General features: G+C 47.8%; 1 protein-coding gene across 1 annotated transcript in view; it reads left to right on the forward strand.

Moving 5' to 3' along the window:
• The first annotated feature begins 366 nt into the window (after positions 1-366).
• Positions 367-16,863, forward strand: part of Pard3 (par-3 family cell polarity regulator) — a 558,608-nt gene continuing 542,111 nt past the window's right edge. The window contains 1 exon segment of the mRNA XM_033765663.1: positions 367-793. Coding sequence (XP_033621554.1) covers positions 491-793 — 303 coding nt within the window. The 5' untranslated portion in view covers positions 367-490.

Below are 16,863 nucleotides of genomic sequence, written 5' to 3' on the forward strand. Positions count from 1 at the left end.
GTTTCTTTTCTTTCTGCCTGGAGTCCTGGCTCCCTCTTTGCCTGCGTTCTGGAGGCTGTTTTGGGGGCTCCCTCTTTCGCGCCTCTTCTGGGAACTCCTAGAGCTCCTGTGTAGGCCCTGTTTCGGCCCGGCAGAGCTCAGGCGCGCATGCGTGTGTGGGTGCGCGTGCGTGTGTGGGTGCGTGTATGTGCGTGCGTGCGTGCGTGCGTGTATGTGCGCATGCGTGCATGTGTGTCAGTGACCGGAGCTGCGCTTTCTCCCTGCTGGATGGCCCTGCCTCAGTCTTGTCTAGCTGAAGTCTGTCACACAGTAGTGACAAAGGTCGGGTAAATACGCAGTTCAGAATAAACACATCGGCCGGATTCCCACCCAGAAAGACTATCAGCCCTTGCTAATTTTAGGGACCCTGGGGTGTGCTGTGTTTGGCACGCTGGCACGAAGGAGTTTGTGAGTGGAACTAAGCTTGGGTGAGATTTGGAGCACCTGGAAAATGCATCTTGATGTCAGCTGTTTTGGAGGCTTAGTCCCGGGTGTGCACAGGGCAGGCCCAGGGCAGGCCCAGGGCAGGGGGCCAGGGCAGTGTGGGAATCTTGCCCGAAACGCACCTCGCTTGGTCTGGTGCCGTGGACACTTGTCAGTTGGGATCCTTGGGTTAGGGCCAGAAGTAGATAGAAATATTTCGGATCTGAGACCCGCAGAGACGCTGGCTCATTGGAGCGCTTCTCGGCTCTTGGCGAGCGCGGATGAGTCTGCTGTTGGGAGGACATCTAAGCTCCACGCTGCTCATCTACAGGTGGGTTTCCGTCTGTCCTGGAGGTTTCTTCATCCTGGAGGCCCGGATGCAGGTTGGTAGTGGTGAACACGCAGGAGACGATTAGAGCTGAGGCTCTTCTTCCAGTGATAACAGTAGGTAAGATTGGTTCAGGTTCCTTTGATTGTTGGTTGTTTTTTTTTTTACCGTAGGGTGGAGATGGCATGTTAAGGCCACTTGCTTGACAGTCCTACCTGGACCGAGGTCAGTGGCAGGAGAGCCGGAGGGCAGTGAGTTTATGCAATTTAACCCATTTTTGATCCGTGTTTTATATGCAAAATAGCGCAAATCTTTATGAATAGAAATGAATAGAGTGGAAAGATGACTTATTTTGTCCCCCCCCCATCCCAGTAGATTTAACCCAGGGCCTTTGCACTGAGCTACATTGGCCTTTTAAATTTTTTATTTTGAGACAAGATCTTGGTAAATCGCTGGATTGCCCAGGCTGTGCTTGAATTTGCAGTCCTCCCACCTCAGCCTCCCAGAGTGCTGGAATTACAGGCTAGTCCCCCTTTATATCTAATTTAAAATTGTCTCCAGTCGGAAAGAGAGTGAAAATGACTTTCGTTTTTGTATTTGTGCCTTATGTATGGCCTGCCATCTTTATGGGCTTTATGCTATTAAATACTACTTTTATGTATTCCTTTTTTCTTCATCAATTGATGCAGAAAAACCAATTGATGGTACTTATCAATAAAAATTTAAGGTCTGTAGGGTTTTAAAGTATCGATTATTATTTTTTTCTCTTACGGATAAACTACACTTTATACATACGAATACATGTGTATAAATATATATGCACGTATGTATATTATATGAATATATATGTACACATGAGATGTGGAGACATGTTAGCACACAGACTTGTTAGCACACATGAATGGTCATAGCAGCCTTATTCACAATGGTCTGACCGAGCAATGCATAGACAAGATGTGGTCTGTGCATACATTGGGGACACCACTCCAGTGGCCGTGGGAAGGGGTGGAATAATGATGGACCTGCTCCACCCTGAGCCCCAGAGCCCGCATGCCGTGTGACCCTTTAGTAAGTGACTGGCCCGGCGGCTCTGTAGAGAGGGTTGCTCGGGGCCTGCCTGCCTCTGGTTCTGGCTGAGCGTCCTGGAGAGTGGCTGCTAATGGGTACTGGTTTTGTTTAGAGGTGATGAAAATGTTCTAAATTTAGGTAGTGGTGATGGTTGGACAAGCAAGTGAACATACTAAGAAGCAATCTAATTGTATACTTTACGTTGGTGAATTTTATGGTATGTCATTATATCTCGTAAAGATGTTAAAAATACATTGCATAAGCCACTGTGAATAAGACTCCATCTTTAGGTACTTTATAGTTCTGAGAATCCCATAAAACATGTGTGTGTGTGTGTGTGTGTGTGTGTGTGAGACATACTCAGGCATCCTCAGTGAGAATGGGCCATTTTGAGGAATTTCCTATACAGTATGAAAACCGTGCTTTTGCAGCCTGCTGTCCGCCCTGTCGCCGTCCCCAGGCCCTGTCCTTGCCCACCCTCCCCCGTGGAGGGCTTTGCAGTGGCTCAGCCTGATTTTCCTCCTGCTCGGCTCCTGGCTGCTGACGGGGTGCCCCGGAGGTGTACGGGATGGGGAGCCTTGCCAGCGTCTGCTCTCCGCTCTCCACAGGCCTCAGTGTGGTGACTCTCGGCATCCAGGGGCCGCCGCTGCTCATCTTCACTTCGCACTCAGAGGTGCTGGGGTCCCGGCACATGCATCTGTGCAGCTGCTCATGGTGCGACTGGGCTCCAGAGACCAGCCTTGTGTGCGGTGGCTTCTCCAGGGACCCGCAGGGTGGACAGCCCACCCGCATTGTAAGAGTATTTTGCTTCTCTTAGTTTATAACCATGGGTCGCACTCTCCTCAAGTGCATGCTTTTGAGAGTTGGGAAATTTCACATAGGATATCCTTCAGAAAGTCTTATTATTTCAGCAGAAGTATCTTTTAAGAGAAACCGCTTGCTTTCTGGGTGTGGTGGTGCACTCCTATCATCCTGGCACTCAGGAGGCTGAGACAAGAGGATCTCCTGAGCTCAAGGCCAGCCTGAACTACATGGTGAGAGACCCAAGGTCCACCATATGCTCAGAAGTGACCTGGCATAAGTCTTTGTGAATTATTACTGGCTGGCAATACTGCATGATGTGTATGATGTGTGTACATATATGTGACTTGTGACTATTAAAGGAATTTTTTTGAGGCAGGGTCTTGCTATGTATATAGTTCAGGCTGGCCTCAAATCCAGGGCAATCCTCCTGCCTCAGCCTCCCAAGTGCTGGGATCGCAGGTGTGTGCCACCACATCACCCCTGTGTGTACTTGTACACACACATTCCAGAGTTTGGTACCACATGAAATAGTTTTGGAGATGATATGTCACTATTTCTCTCACTTTGGTGTTCTTTAAAGTTCAGATACTATGAAGAGCTACATTTGGGAGCTTACGTGTGTGTGTGTGTATGTGTGTGTGTGTGTGTGTGTTTCTCTGTTGTTATCACTTGTACTGAGTACCTTCGTTAGAAAATGTTCCTGGCACTCAGGAGGCTGAGACAAGAGGATCTCCTGAGCTCAAGGCCAGCCTGAACTACATGGTGAGAGACCCAAGGTCCACCATATGCTCAGAAGTGACCTGGCATAAGTCTTTGTGAATTATTACTGGCTGGCAATACTGCATGATGTGTATGATGTGTGTACATATATGTGACTTGTGACTATTAAAGGAATTTTTTTGAGGCAGGGTCTTGCTATGTATATAGTTCAGGCTGGCCTCAAATCCAGGGCAATCCTCCTGCCTCAGCCTCCCAAGTGCTGGGATCGCAGGTGTGTGCCACCACATCACCCCTGTGTGTACTTGTACACACACATTCCAGAGTTTGGTACCACATGAAATAGTTTTGGAGATGATATGTCACTATTTCTCTCACTTTGGTGTTCTTTAAAGTTCAGATACTATGAAGAGCTACATTTGGGAGCTTACGTGTGTGTGTGTGTATGTGTGTGTGTGTGTGTGTGGTTTTCTCTGTTGTTATCACTTGTACTGAGTACCTTCGGATTAGAAAATGAATCTGTACTCTAGGGATTATATTTCCAAAGGGCATTTTTTATAATCTTCACTAAGAGTCTGGCTAGCCCATAAGAAAACAACTTGCTGTATGCCCCCAAAATGAAAATGGCTAAGTAATTAAAAATGTTTTATTAACAGATTAAAAGCACAAAAAAGAAAGTGCTGTTTTTTGCGTAGGTAGTTGACATAATAGGGCTTTTGTTCTATTCCTCTTTGTTGTATAAAGTAACTAAAATGGGAATGTCTTCATGTTTGTTTTAATTTTTGTTTCTGAACCCAGCATTAGATCCAGAATTTAAAAAGCCAGCTCTTTTGCAGGGAACCCTTTTCCTTGCAGGCATTTAAAACATGTAATTGATAATTCTGAACCATGCAGAGTCATTTCCAGGTGTCCCCCCCAGCAGCACCTGGGGAAGGAGGTGTGGGGGTGTGGGGCCTGGCTCCCTGTGTCCCCTCTGCCACAGGGTGTGACTGGCTCTCCTGTCCCTTCAGGTAGAGGGCAGGACTCGGCATCTTCACCACTGTTACAGAGCCTTCCAGACCAACCCAGGGCTCCAGCAGTGAACCCCATCGTTTTGGGTTGTTAGCTGTTTGAACAGTGACATCTGGAAGGTGGGAGCGCCTCGTGTTTGTCCCGTCCAATATGAAAGAGTATCCATTATTAAATTATGATTATGAAGATGTCTTTCTTCGGGTTTTCCACGAGGGATGAGGATCGCTCGAATGAACTAAGTTGTTTCTCAGTGTCCTCACTGCGAAACAGCAACTGTGTTTGTCATGGGAAATTGAGGGCATGACAGAAACTGTCTCCCTTAGAAAAGCCACTCAAGGGGACTTTCTTTTGCAACTTAAACAACATGCCAGGGACATTCATGTGGGTGCTTCAGAACTGTACCTAAAGGGAGACCTTTTTCAGTTTTGGGTTTTGGTCTTCAGTGTTGTGTTTGAGCTTTGGAAAAATCCTATGAGCTTATGACTGTCAGTTTTCAAATCTCTAATTGAAGTGATTTCAAGTAGACAGTATCTCTGTTATAGATCTCTCTATCTCTGTGTCTCTGTCTTTCTTTGTCTTTTAGATAGGGTCTCAGTAGCTCGAACTTGCAGTGATCTTCCTGCCTCAGCCTCCTGAGTGCTGGAATTACAAGTATGTGCTACCACACCCAGCTTTTGCTTTCTCTTTAAGTTTTAAATGATAAATTTAGGCACAGTTTTAATATCTAATTTATAAATCAACCTGACTTTTATTTTGCTTTATGAAAATGTGTCGTTTTTTGCAAATGATCTGTTAGAGGATCCGTTGTCTTGTAAAGTGCTCTGGGAATTCCAGTGTTGATATTTGTTAATCAGTTGGAAATAGAGGAAAATTCCAGATTCAGGAAAGTTCAGATCCCCCAGTTTGTGAAGCTGCCGTTCTTTGCAGGAGAAGGAGAATTGCTTTTTGTGTATCTTGTCTGTGTGGATTGCCCCACCCTCTGCGGTGCTGGCATGGAATCCAGGGCCTGGCACAATCGAGGCACCTGCTCTGCCACCGAGCTGCCCTGGCTGGCATTTCCCAATAATCCTGTTACTTCTCTAAAATAATTGCAGCTGCTCCACTGCTAGATCAGAGAAAAAGAAGTAAAGTTCATTTGCTGTATCTGAACTATTTAAAATTCATTGATTATACATTTCCCATTAAACATCTTGTAGAAATGTGAAAAGAATAAAACTCTAAGCTGTATATTTGTAGTACAGTATCCTGTTGATTCATAAGGTGCTCAGGGGATGTAAGGACCTTTAGCGTTTACTAACTAGTAGAGGTTCTGAGCCTGGCTCTCAAAGAGATCATGTGTTGTGAAATCAAAGGGGAAAGGTGACATTTTCATGATTTCTTGGTCCTTTATTATATATAGGCCTCTGTAATTCATAGGCCTGTAGCCCTTCTCTGCATCTCAGGATGGGGACTTGGGGCAGCTAAATGAGCAGTACGGGCACACACAACGTGTCCTGTGTAGGTAGGTAGTGGTGGGGCCGACGGATTGATGCAACTTTTAATAATTGAGTTCAGCAGAGGCACCCACTGCATCCATGGGAGGCCTCCTTCGCCCAGGCTTGACCCAGTTTCCATCCTAGACCAGGAGTGGTCTCCCCAGGATGAGTTCCTGTTCCAGGCACTGTCAGCACAGCTGTTCCATCAGACTTGCAAAATCACCAGCCCCTTGGCTTCCCCTCACCACCTCTTCCAAACCATCTTTCCCATCCCACAATATGGAGAGTTGTTTTCTCCTCTCTGAGGGCCTTGAACATCTCATTAATTAAAATAATGCTTCCTCCATCTCCCTGTATATCTTTAGGGAAGTTGCCAAGCAGTGATTAAAGTACTGAAGCTTTCCCAGTTGTGCAATGTTCGTATCTTGACTCCAGTCCCTCCCAGGATTTGTTGGTAAACACTGTTTCTCACAAACAGATCTGAAATTCCTAGGTCAGCACTGCTGGTCAGTGATCCACAGCTCCTGAGCAGAAGGTGCTGTGCCAGGCGTTGTTTATCCAACCATTGGCCTGGGGAGCCGTGGAGAAAGCGCCTTTAACCGTGGTACCAGCTCTGGTTTTTGGAAGTTCTGAGCGGGCAGAGAACCCAGCGGCAGAGTGTGGGAAGCAGAACTAACTCCACCCTGACCAAGGGAGTGGTGGCTCCCGTGCCTTCCTGGCCACGTGTGGGCTGGCGTGGTCCCGCGCGTGGCAGCTGGGCTGACCTGGGGAGCAGGGCCTGCACTGTCGCTCCCTGCAGGGAGGGCCCAGGTGTGGCCCTCTGGCCCTTGGGGTGTTGTGATGCTTCAGTCGTGACCCAGCGGCGCTGCAGGAGGACAGGTTCTTCCCCAGCTCGTGTATGCTGGATGGCTTAGACAGCATGGTGTGGTTGTCCGTGTTCTGTTTACCAGATCAGTTTCCGATCCTGCCTGAGTCCAAAGGGACGGGACCCGGCCTCCACCTGTCACCAGCAGAGTGTGAGAGGACCTGTCTGCATCTTTCCTCTGCGGCAAGCACACGTGTGTGTGCGTGTGTGTGCACACGTGCATATAAAAATATTGCATGGACCTGAAGCATTCTTTTTATTGTCGTGTGTTGTGGTTTGAAATTGTGTTTTTCTTGATCTGGGCAAGGGTAATAAAACCCAAACTGTATCCCAAACGTTTGAAGCTGACAATCTGAAGAGGCCTTTTGTGTTCATATTTCGTGAGCCTGAGGATCCGACGGCTTTCCCAGGCTCCGTGGCAGGAGGAGATAATGGTAACAACACCTTGGGTCTACGTGGCATCCTCCTCCAGGAGGTTCAGAGCACGGAGCCACTCGCGGCCTCTCTGTGGACTGTGTGCGAGGCGGGGAAGCTCGCGCACAGAGGAAGTGGCGAGTCCGTCCTCCACCAAGGCCTGCGTTCGGAGAGCAGCCCCTGCAGGGCTCTGCTGCTGGGCCAGAGCCTCAGTACGAACCCGCTGTTCTCAGATCCCATTCCAGAAAAGAGTAGAAATCCCCTGGGGTGCACCTGGCGACGTTCTGTGTTGTTGTGCCTGGTTTTCCAGTTCCCTCGCCCTCTGCTTGTGCCCAGGCCCGCAGTGTCCTTCCCCGCTGTCCCTCTCATGCTGCTCCTTCCATTCCTCCATGATTACTGCAGCTTCGGAGACGCCTGCTGCCCCTGCCCCAGGTGGGTTCAGGCTTCTCTCGCGGCTGCCGCAGCTCACACAGATGCTCCAGAAGAGTGACAGCGTGGCACAGGGATATAAAGGACAGTACACACACGCTCCTTTTGAGAGGAAGTCATCCGATGATTTTGTTATTCCATGTTTTATTAGTTGTAAATAATTAACAGTGGAAGCGAGGAGCAGCTGATAGCATCAAGAAGGGTTTCTTGGCTGTGCCTGCTGCCGTTGAGTGCCCATCCTCGGGGCCCGTCCTCATGGGAATCCAGAGTTCTTCACTCATCCTGCGGGCTGACCGGATTTACCACCTCCACTTGTCACCGTGAAGATACGTGCGGCTGTGCAGGTCCAGGTGGTGGACGGCTCGTCCATAAAGGAGATAAAGGTATCCCTCTAGAAAGACAGGGTGCTTGAAAACTTCAGGGCTTATGACTAATCCTGTAGGTAACCAGTGAAGAAATGCTCTGCTGGCTTTCTGGAGCTACAGGTTCTTTCCTCATCTTTTGTAGTTGAACCTGGGTGACCCTGAGGGCCCCGGCTTCCAGAGTAGCTGTGCTCCGCCAGGCACTGCAGCGGGCCTGTCAGTCAGGTAGACGGGTGCTGCTGTCTTCACAGAAGGCACGTTGTTGTCAGACTTCGCCCTTGGGATTTTGGTCTCCCCTCCCTTCCTTCCGGGGCTGTGGGGACCTTCCCCACCGGCCCTCCCTGTCATGTGGGGTAGGGCCGGAGAGCCTGGGAACAGGTGAGCTCTTTTGCACCTTTCTGCAGGTGTGTCTTCCCCACAGGGGTCTGAGAGAAGACCTTGGCAGTTGGTGATGTCCTCGTGCGAGTGGGAGGCGCGGAGGAATCCGCGTGGAGGCCAGACGGCATCTCAGAGCCTGGGGGGGGTCCCCTCAGTCTCCCGAGCCAGTGCAGGGACGGCCAGCATTCGGGGGCCCAAGAGGCTGCCAGGTCGTGGGCGTTAAGCCGTGTGACCCAGGTTGTTTGTGTCCTGACCTTGTCTCCCTCCCTTGTTATTAGTGCTTCTCAAGGAAGCTGCAGCAGTTCTTCTAGACTCCGCCTTTACATCAGAGCTCAGACCACAGCTTCCTGAGGAGAGCCGCAGGCAGCAACCGGGAGCCTGGGGTGGGGACGCTGTCCCTGCTGTCCTGCTGGTAGGTGTGCATCTCTGGGCCTCTCACTACACAGCAACAGGGTCTGTCTGGCCCGATTTCGGAATGTGTTGTAGGAAGAAATTGAATTTTGGGTTGCCTAAATGAAAAGAATGAGCACCTCAGAGTGGAGTTAGCTGTGGCTTTTATTCTCTTCAATGGAGTTACTTCGTGTTTTGTGTTGCTCTCAAGCCGTCAAGTGTGTAGGTGTCTGTGCCTCTGGGTGTGTGCGTGTTATAGGCGAATGTGTGCCTGTGGGTCCACCTGTGGGGAGGCTGCATTGGAAAGGATTTTTATTATCAAACCCTCCAGTTTCCAGCGAAAGGTGTGGGATTTACAGTCACAGACTCTTTTGGTGTCTTTCTTTTATGTAAAACTCCATTGATTAAAGAAATGTGGCCAGTGCTCACATGATTCATCAACCTTAGAAAAGAGCCATTCATATTGAAATATGTGTGCTGGAGTATTTAGAAAAAAATGTACAGGAAAAGATTTCACGTTACCATTCTTTCTGACTAGCTGGGGTGCTGCTTGGCTTTTCCCTTTTAGTTTTAACGAGGACGGCTGCTCTTTCCCCTCTCCTGGTTGCAGCTGCTGGCTTGTGCCGGTGTTGTGATGGGGGTGAGTGCCAGCCGAGTGCCAAGGTGGGGCACCTAGGAGAGGCAGGTGGCCGCCCGCCTTGTGGGGCAGGAGCGACGTGGCCGAGCTTGCGTTCTGTGTCACTTTTGCTCAGTGTGCTGTGCGCCGGTCTGTGAAGTGGTTCCAGCATCTTCCCTCCTTGTTTATGCCTCAGCCTCATTACGGTGCAGCCTCCTCCGGGAACAGACTGACTGGTAAATTAGCGCCGGCGGAGAAGCGGAGGACAATGTGTGAGCGTGTTTTATTTAAATAAATACGCTCTGCAATTTATTTTATTGGATTTTTTCCTCTGTGTGAGAATACCACAAGTAATTCCATTAGTCTCCAAACTGCTTGCACACCAGATTGCAGGCACAGAGCGCGTTGCTGTCGCCTGTGAATGCACATAAGTCTTTAATAAATGAGGCAATTTCCAGATGCATCAATAATTAAGCGGGGATAGGACAAGTTTTCTCCCAGCCCAGGGCTGCGCAGCATTCTAGACAATGCGCTCCCACAGATGCAATGTCTTTATAGCTCCCGATTCAGTGCCCTGCAGCTCCAGATCCTGCACAGAGACGCTGGCATGAGAGAGCGCATTGGATGTCGTTTAGAAGGGTGTGAGGACATGTTTATAATAAATACAATTGTGCAAAGTTGGGACATGCAGGTGGCTTTAAAGAAGATGACAGATCACTTATAATCTCACGACTTGGAATGGTCTGCACTACTTTGCAGCCTTGGTGCCCTGGCGATTGAACCCGGGACGTGGCACAGCTCAGCACATGCTCTACTATGAGCTGCACCCCAGCCCCACTGCTTTTTAAAATAGTTGAAGTCATGGTGCATGGGAAATTCTTATTTATATTACTTAATATATTAGCATTTTCTCATATCTTTAAATTTTTTTCATGATTTTAAGAAGTTATGAAGTGTTTCACTACATAGGTGTGTAAATATTTACCTATTGGTTCTTATTGAAAATTTAATTTATTTCCTTAGTGTTTTAATTAATTTCACACTGAGCTAAAACCCCAGCCCTTTTTTTATTTTTTTATTTTGAGACAGGGTCTTGCCAAATTGCTACGTTGTCCAAGTTGGGCCCAAACTTAGGATCTTCCTGCCTCAGCCTTCCAGAGTGCTGGGATTACAGATGTGCACCGCCATGCCCAGTTTATTTTTCACCATTGAGACAGGCAGTGCACAGAGTGTGTCTGCGGTCTGAGTTCCTCAGGTTTGCTCAAGGCTCAGCTCTGAGTGGAGGTCAGGAACGTGTGAAGACTCCCGTCCAGCGGGTGGCGCTGCCGTGCTCATTCCCTGCCTCCACGCCATTGCTGGTGCTGCTGCTCAGGATTGAGGTCCTCGCCTTCCGTCGGCTGTCTTTTAGCAGGGCTGTAATACCCACACCTGTTGGAAAACTGAATGTGAGACCTACAGTCACTCCCCCTGTTCTCCACATTTTCAGTAACCGGAGTCAGCCACAACCCAGGACGCTACAGAGTGGGAGATGGCAGAAATAAACGGCTCCTAAGTTTTAAGTTGTCTGCGGTTCTGAGAAGCGTGATGGGACCCCGTGCTTCCCGCCCGTGTCCTGCTGGGACAGCGGGTCATGCCTTCGTCCTGGGGCACACTGTGTGTGCCATGGGTCTCCTCAGTTGTCATGATCGCCTTATCTTGCTTAATGACGGCCTGAAAATTTAGTAACAGTGGGAGCGAGGCGAAGGAGGCACCAGGCGTGAGTCATTCAGGGCAGATGAATGCTGTACCATGAGGCAGCGGTGCAGAACATCAAACCCATTGTGCTGGTGCAGCCTGTGGCCTGCATGCCGGGAAGCCGAGGGTCACAGAGTCCTGCAGCGTGAGGTCTTATCTCAAAACCTTGACAAAAGGGCCAGGGACACAGCTCAGGGCTTAGGCCCCCCTGGGTGTAATCCCCAGTGTTGTTAAAAAAATTACGCGCAGGGTTTGGTGGCCCGTTTGTTTCAGGCAGCCTCTGGGTGCTGGGCACACTTCCCCTCGGATGGGGCTGCTGTGCGGGTGGAGGACAGGGCCCGAGGTTGGCGGTCAGTGCACGGTGGATGTGGCCCTGCTCTAGCGTCCCAACTGTGTTTACTCCGTGTTGTGGAGCAGATGGTGAGTTGGAGGCGACAGCCAGCCTCATCAGCATGCTTTGGAGCCGGGGCTGTGTGTTGGTGGAGAACCAACGCGTAATCTGCAAGACGAGTGTCTTCCAGGAGAGTTTCCTGGAGCACATTCAAAGGTTTCCTGATGTCTGATACTTTCCCCTCGCCCCCTGGCCTGCCATTGTCTCCTGGGTCCTTGGATGTGTCTGTCCCCTTTGTGTCCCTGACATCTGTCTGTTGCTCTGGGCCTTTGGTGTGGGAGGACATTTTTCACAACTTAACTGCCAGTCCGATGGGTTGGGGACTGTCCAGGTGACTGTGTTTTCACTGAAGACATGTATTTCATTCGCCTTTCTGGTGTTCAGGGATTTCTTTTCTGTCTTTAGTGAGATGCATCTCTCTGCAGTATTGTTCATTCACTGCTTAACACTCGCAGCTCTCAGCGGGCCAGGTGTCACGCGCCTGCTCCTAAGCAGTTTCCTTGACGAACCTCAGTTGCCTGCTCACCCTGCTGAGGTCTGTAACTGTCTGGGTGTCTGACCGGCTTTGTCTCTCTGTAAGAGCCTGTGTTTGGGGGACACTTGGTCCTTGGGCTGTCCCAGTTCCCGTCAGGTGTGTGAGCATTGTGTCCTGCATCACTGCTATTTGCATTGCTCTGTTGTGTACTAGGGAATGGGGTTTTAGTTTTGTATTCTTGAGGTGCATTATTGATTTACAGGGATGTTTTTGGTAAGTCTCCAAGGGTGCACAAAGGATGAAAAGACTTAGTAGTTTTCTGTTTTATAATTAGCTGGATGTGGTACTAATTTTTAGACTAATTATTTAAAGCATTGTTTCCATATGTAATAAAGTTTTGTTGTTTGACCTGCCTAAAATAATGATGCATATTAGTTGCTTTTTCTTTGAATTCTGCATGCCATTTTTGGAGTTCTACAAACAAATCTATATGTACATATCAGAAGAAAAATACATAGGGTCCTAAAACCAACTTTTAAGTTTTTAAAAGGCCTATATTAAGCAAAAAGTGCCAGAAATTTGATATAATTTAGGTGTGTTTTTGTTGTTGTTGTTTTGAGGTGGATCTTTAGAGCATGTTTTCGTTTTGCTTTGTTTTTTGAGACAGCGTCTTACTTTGTGGTTCAGGCTGGCCTTGAACTCACTGTGTAGCCCAGGCCGGCCTTGAATTCACTGAGCTCCTCCTGCCTCAGCCTCCCAAGTGCTGGATTATGGCGTGCACAAACATGCCCAGTCGGAGCATGTTATTTAAGTAGAAACATTAACTGGATCAGTGCAGGTCTCGTGGAGCTCAGTTCCCTGTCCTGGATAGGTGGCCAGGCATTGCCCTTTCATTTCTAACCCCAGACGTTCTGAGACGCCCTGACTGTAGCAGTTTCTTCTGTCTGCTGTCACAAGATTCTCGGTCAGTCCACCCGGGTGGCAGTGGTGTCTCCAGTGCCATTCAGAACGCCTGGCGGCTTCTCCCATGACCTGGTAGCCATTTGCCTGCTGTCCCCTCACAGGGTACGCAGGTGCAGCGCTTGGTTTCCAGTCCAGTGGGACAGCTTCCATTGTTTATAGAGCTAGCCCAGCCTCATCCTCGGCTGCTTCCAGTTGGCGGTGGCCAGGACACAGATGGGCGGTCACTCGTGCAGCCAGGGACTTGTCGTGGGACTGGGCTGGGGGTCCTTGCAGTGCGGAGCCTCCGTGGAGCCCCGGATGAAGGCGAAGGTGAGCAGCGCGGAACGGACAAGCTTTCCCCACGTGACCAGGGTGTCAGGGTGCCATAGTTCGTGTGTGTGTTCATTGACGTATCGGTCTCCACTGAAATCAACTCACTGATTAATAAAAGTACAGAATTCTGGTAAGAGGAAGGGAGGGTGTTGGGGGAGGCATACAGGAAGTACACCTTTTTGTTTTAAAAAAATATATGATGCCCAAAATGCCTTCACTTGAAGATTATCTTGAACATCTACAAGCATTTAGGTTCCAAAGTGCAGAATTAAGGAAATAAGGAGAAAGGGATGGATTTATAATTGGGGGGTTATAGAGCATAACGGGAAATAGATGCAGGTTTTTGGAGATTGAGATTATTTGAGATTTGAAAAAAACATGCTTTTTCTTTTTGGAAAAGGATAAAGCAGCTCATTTATGTGTTTGGCTAAAGATGTACCCAACAGACACCTGTGCTTTGTGAACCAAAAAGATTAACTACAGTGGCGATTATTTTTGCTGTAAGCATCCTTAGTACTCTGTCTAGTGGTCAATGTGTAGGATTCGTCGCTCATTTAATACTTCTTTCATTTAATTCTGTTCCTGTGAATTAATTTGAACAGACTCCAGCATTCACTCTGACTACTTTCAGGAGTCCTAGGGCAAGGAGGAAATTTAGCTGGTGATTAGATTCCTGGTATTCAGTTTTTCAAAGAGCATATTAAGAAATAGAATCAAATGAGTGCTAGAAATTTCACTTTGGTAAAGCAATTAAGAGGGATTGTGTGCTGAAGAATGGTTATGTTCCCACCTGACAGTCTAGGAAAATTTAACTTACTTCCCCGAAGTTGCACGAGAGTGGAAGAAACGCAAAGGAAAAAGGAAGGGGAAGAAAACTTTTAGAAAGTAAATTTAAAAGTACCAGAAGAGAGCTGATCCCATTCAGCCCTACTCTTTTGATTAAGTTTTGTTTTATTATAGCACTGGGGGTTGAACCCAGGCCTTCACATTTTACACTGAGCTGCATTCCCAGTTCTTTTTCTTTTTAAATTTGAGATAGGGTCCTGCGAAGTTCCCCAGCCGGGCTTGAGTTTGTTGACCCCCCTGCCTCAGCCTGTCAGAGTGCTGGGATTACAGGCGTGCACTGTCATACCGGCTTATTATTAGCACTTGATCTTCGCTAGGTTAAATGGAAAAATCCTAAAATTCTCAGTACTTTTTTCTCCTATTATTTCACTTGGGTCTACAGTTTCCTTTCTTTACTTTTATTTTTTTGGTAGCGGGGATCGGGGATGGAACTCAGGACCTTGTGCTTGCAAGGCAGGTGTGCTGCCACTGACTTAAATCCCCAGCCAGCCTTTCTTTGCCTTTAAAATGTTGCCATTTGTGTCGTATGATTTATAGTGCTATTAACTTCTTAGAAGAGTTTATATAATAGAATGATGGTTGTAAAACTGTAATAGTTTCAAAACCCACTCACAGGATGCACATAGTATGCTTCACTGCTTTCGAGTGATGGTGTTATGGGTAGTCTCCCCTTTTTCTTAAATGTATTTTCTTAAGTTTTGATGACATGGTTGATGATATTTTTGTGACAAAACAATGTAACCGCTTGCTTTTATTTTAAATGTGCAGGGAGGATTTGTTATTTTCTTACATATTTACAATACACTGAGGTAAAAATATTTCAAATAAAAATGGAAATCAATCAGGAATATTTAAACATTTAAATGTATTTTAGAGAGAATATTTAGAAACCTAACTTCTAGGTGGAAGTTGCATCATTCCATCTGTTATACTCCCAAATTAATGCTTTTTACCTACTGTGCCCTGGATTAAAATGAATTCACCTTCCCCCAACAAGATCTTCAGTTTGACCTGCTGACAAAAGTAATTTAAAATGTTTCCAACCACGGAAAGTGTCAAGCCTGTCCTAATAAATTTCATCGTAAATGTTCAGGTTAAGTCTTTGGCGCAGATCTCTGGTGTACAGAGGGAAAACTGTGGTGTCTTTGTCACTGGCTGAGGAAGGCAACACAGTTTTATGTGTAGAGGAGATAATTCCTAGCATTGCAGGTGCCGGAGCCGACCCAAGGGGGCCTGAATAGCTCCGGAACAAGCAGTGCAGAGCTGAGTTTGCATTCTGAGGCGACAGTCCAGGGGGCTCCTCAGTGAGGGTTTCTGTGTACCCCAAAGTCGCTTGAGCATCCGAGGCCCTCCAAGAGCACGGCAGGCGTCACCAGGACCCTGCCCACCCGCAGAGGAGCAGGCCCGGTTCTGCCTCTGCTCTCACGGCTCTCGGAATCCTTAGCACGAGCGTATCTCACTCTGGTGTATCGAAAAACATGTTTAGATTTTTGGTCCTTAAATTTGCTCACGCTTTGTTAATGACATTTCTCTTTCCGTGTTATCAGAGGTTGCCTTAGTCCAGAAGCTCATTAGGGTATCTGAAGGAAGAACAATATATATTGTAATAGTTGGACCAAGGGGCATTCTCTTTACAAGTTAAAACTACCTAAGAATTATAGCAGCCAACTGTGTCACAATTTCTCAGTAGTTGCTGGATACAGGTTCTGCCTTTTGGGATGTTTAAGGACTGTGAAGGAAAATTCCATGAATTACGTATACGGTTGTTTGCCTAAAAATGTCAAAAACATCTCCACGGTGTCTGCATGCTTGTGACTCTTTGAACCGTGTGTTCAGTTCAGGGTCATCTAATAGGACACAGTGTTTCCTCATTGGTTTAGATACTTGGGTTTTTTACGGTACAGGCGACATGGTATGTACAGTGCTGCACACTGTACAATTTAAGTTGTTAATTTATTTCTGTTAATTTATTTCTTTTATCCCAGCTTTTCCTCCCAGAAACCTTACTTGATTCAGATGCACATAATTTAAGTTAAATGTCTTTTAGGGAAAAGGCACGGTGTATTTGGAGGATGTGATCCAGCTGTTTTAGCGTTCTGTCACACTACCCTTACCTCAAAAAAACCATTGGGCCTTTTATTTTTTTCCCTGTTAATTTTTTCCTTTTGCTTCAAGCATTGACTGCGTTAAAAAAGTCAGTCTGGTCTTAGTCTGAAGTCTGGACTGCTCCACTTTTCCAAATGTGGAAACCACCAGAAAGCAACCACCGGAAGTGCCGGTTGTCCACCCGCCCTGCCCCCCCCAGCCGGACCGGGCCGGGTCACCGGGGCAAGTGCGATGCCACCTTCCCCGCCGCTCCATGTCTCTTTCTGCAGAAGCAACACCTGCAGCGGCCGAGCTGCTCAGTCTCCCAGCGTGATTCTGCTCCCTTCAGCCGCTGGCCTGTGGGTGCTCTGGTGGCTCGGACGGGGCGGGGCTCCAAGTCCCCAAAGGCAGGAGCTTTATTTGGATCCTGAGCCCCGACCATGGAGCGTGGGATGGGAGTAGTGTTCCCGCCCCAAGTTCAAGAAAAGTGCAAAGTCACCGGAAACGCAGCCCTGCAAATATAGGAAATCCCAAGCAGCTTTTATGTTTCCTGTTACAGTTTTATGAAATAACATCTTTTGATTGAGCCCTAATGTTGAGTTTCAGCTCCTCCTCGTGTGTGAGAGTCCGTTCGCGGTATTTTTCAGTATTTCCTCGTTACAGTGCATTGTCTCTCCCAACTGTGCCGATCATTGTTCTTTGTTAGTTTACCAGTCTTGTTTTACCCAGAGAAACAGT

This window comes from Fukomys damarensis, unplaced genomic scaffold, assembly GCF_012274545.1.
Source record: "Fukomys damarensis isolate Sample0158 unplaced genomic scaffold, DMR_v1.0_HiC HiC_scaffold_19, whole genome shotgun sequence".
Lineage (NCBI taxonomy): Eukaryota > Metazoa > Chordata > Mammalia > Rodentia > Bathyergidae > Fukomys > Fukomys damarensis.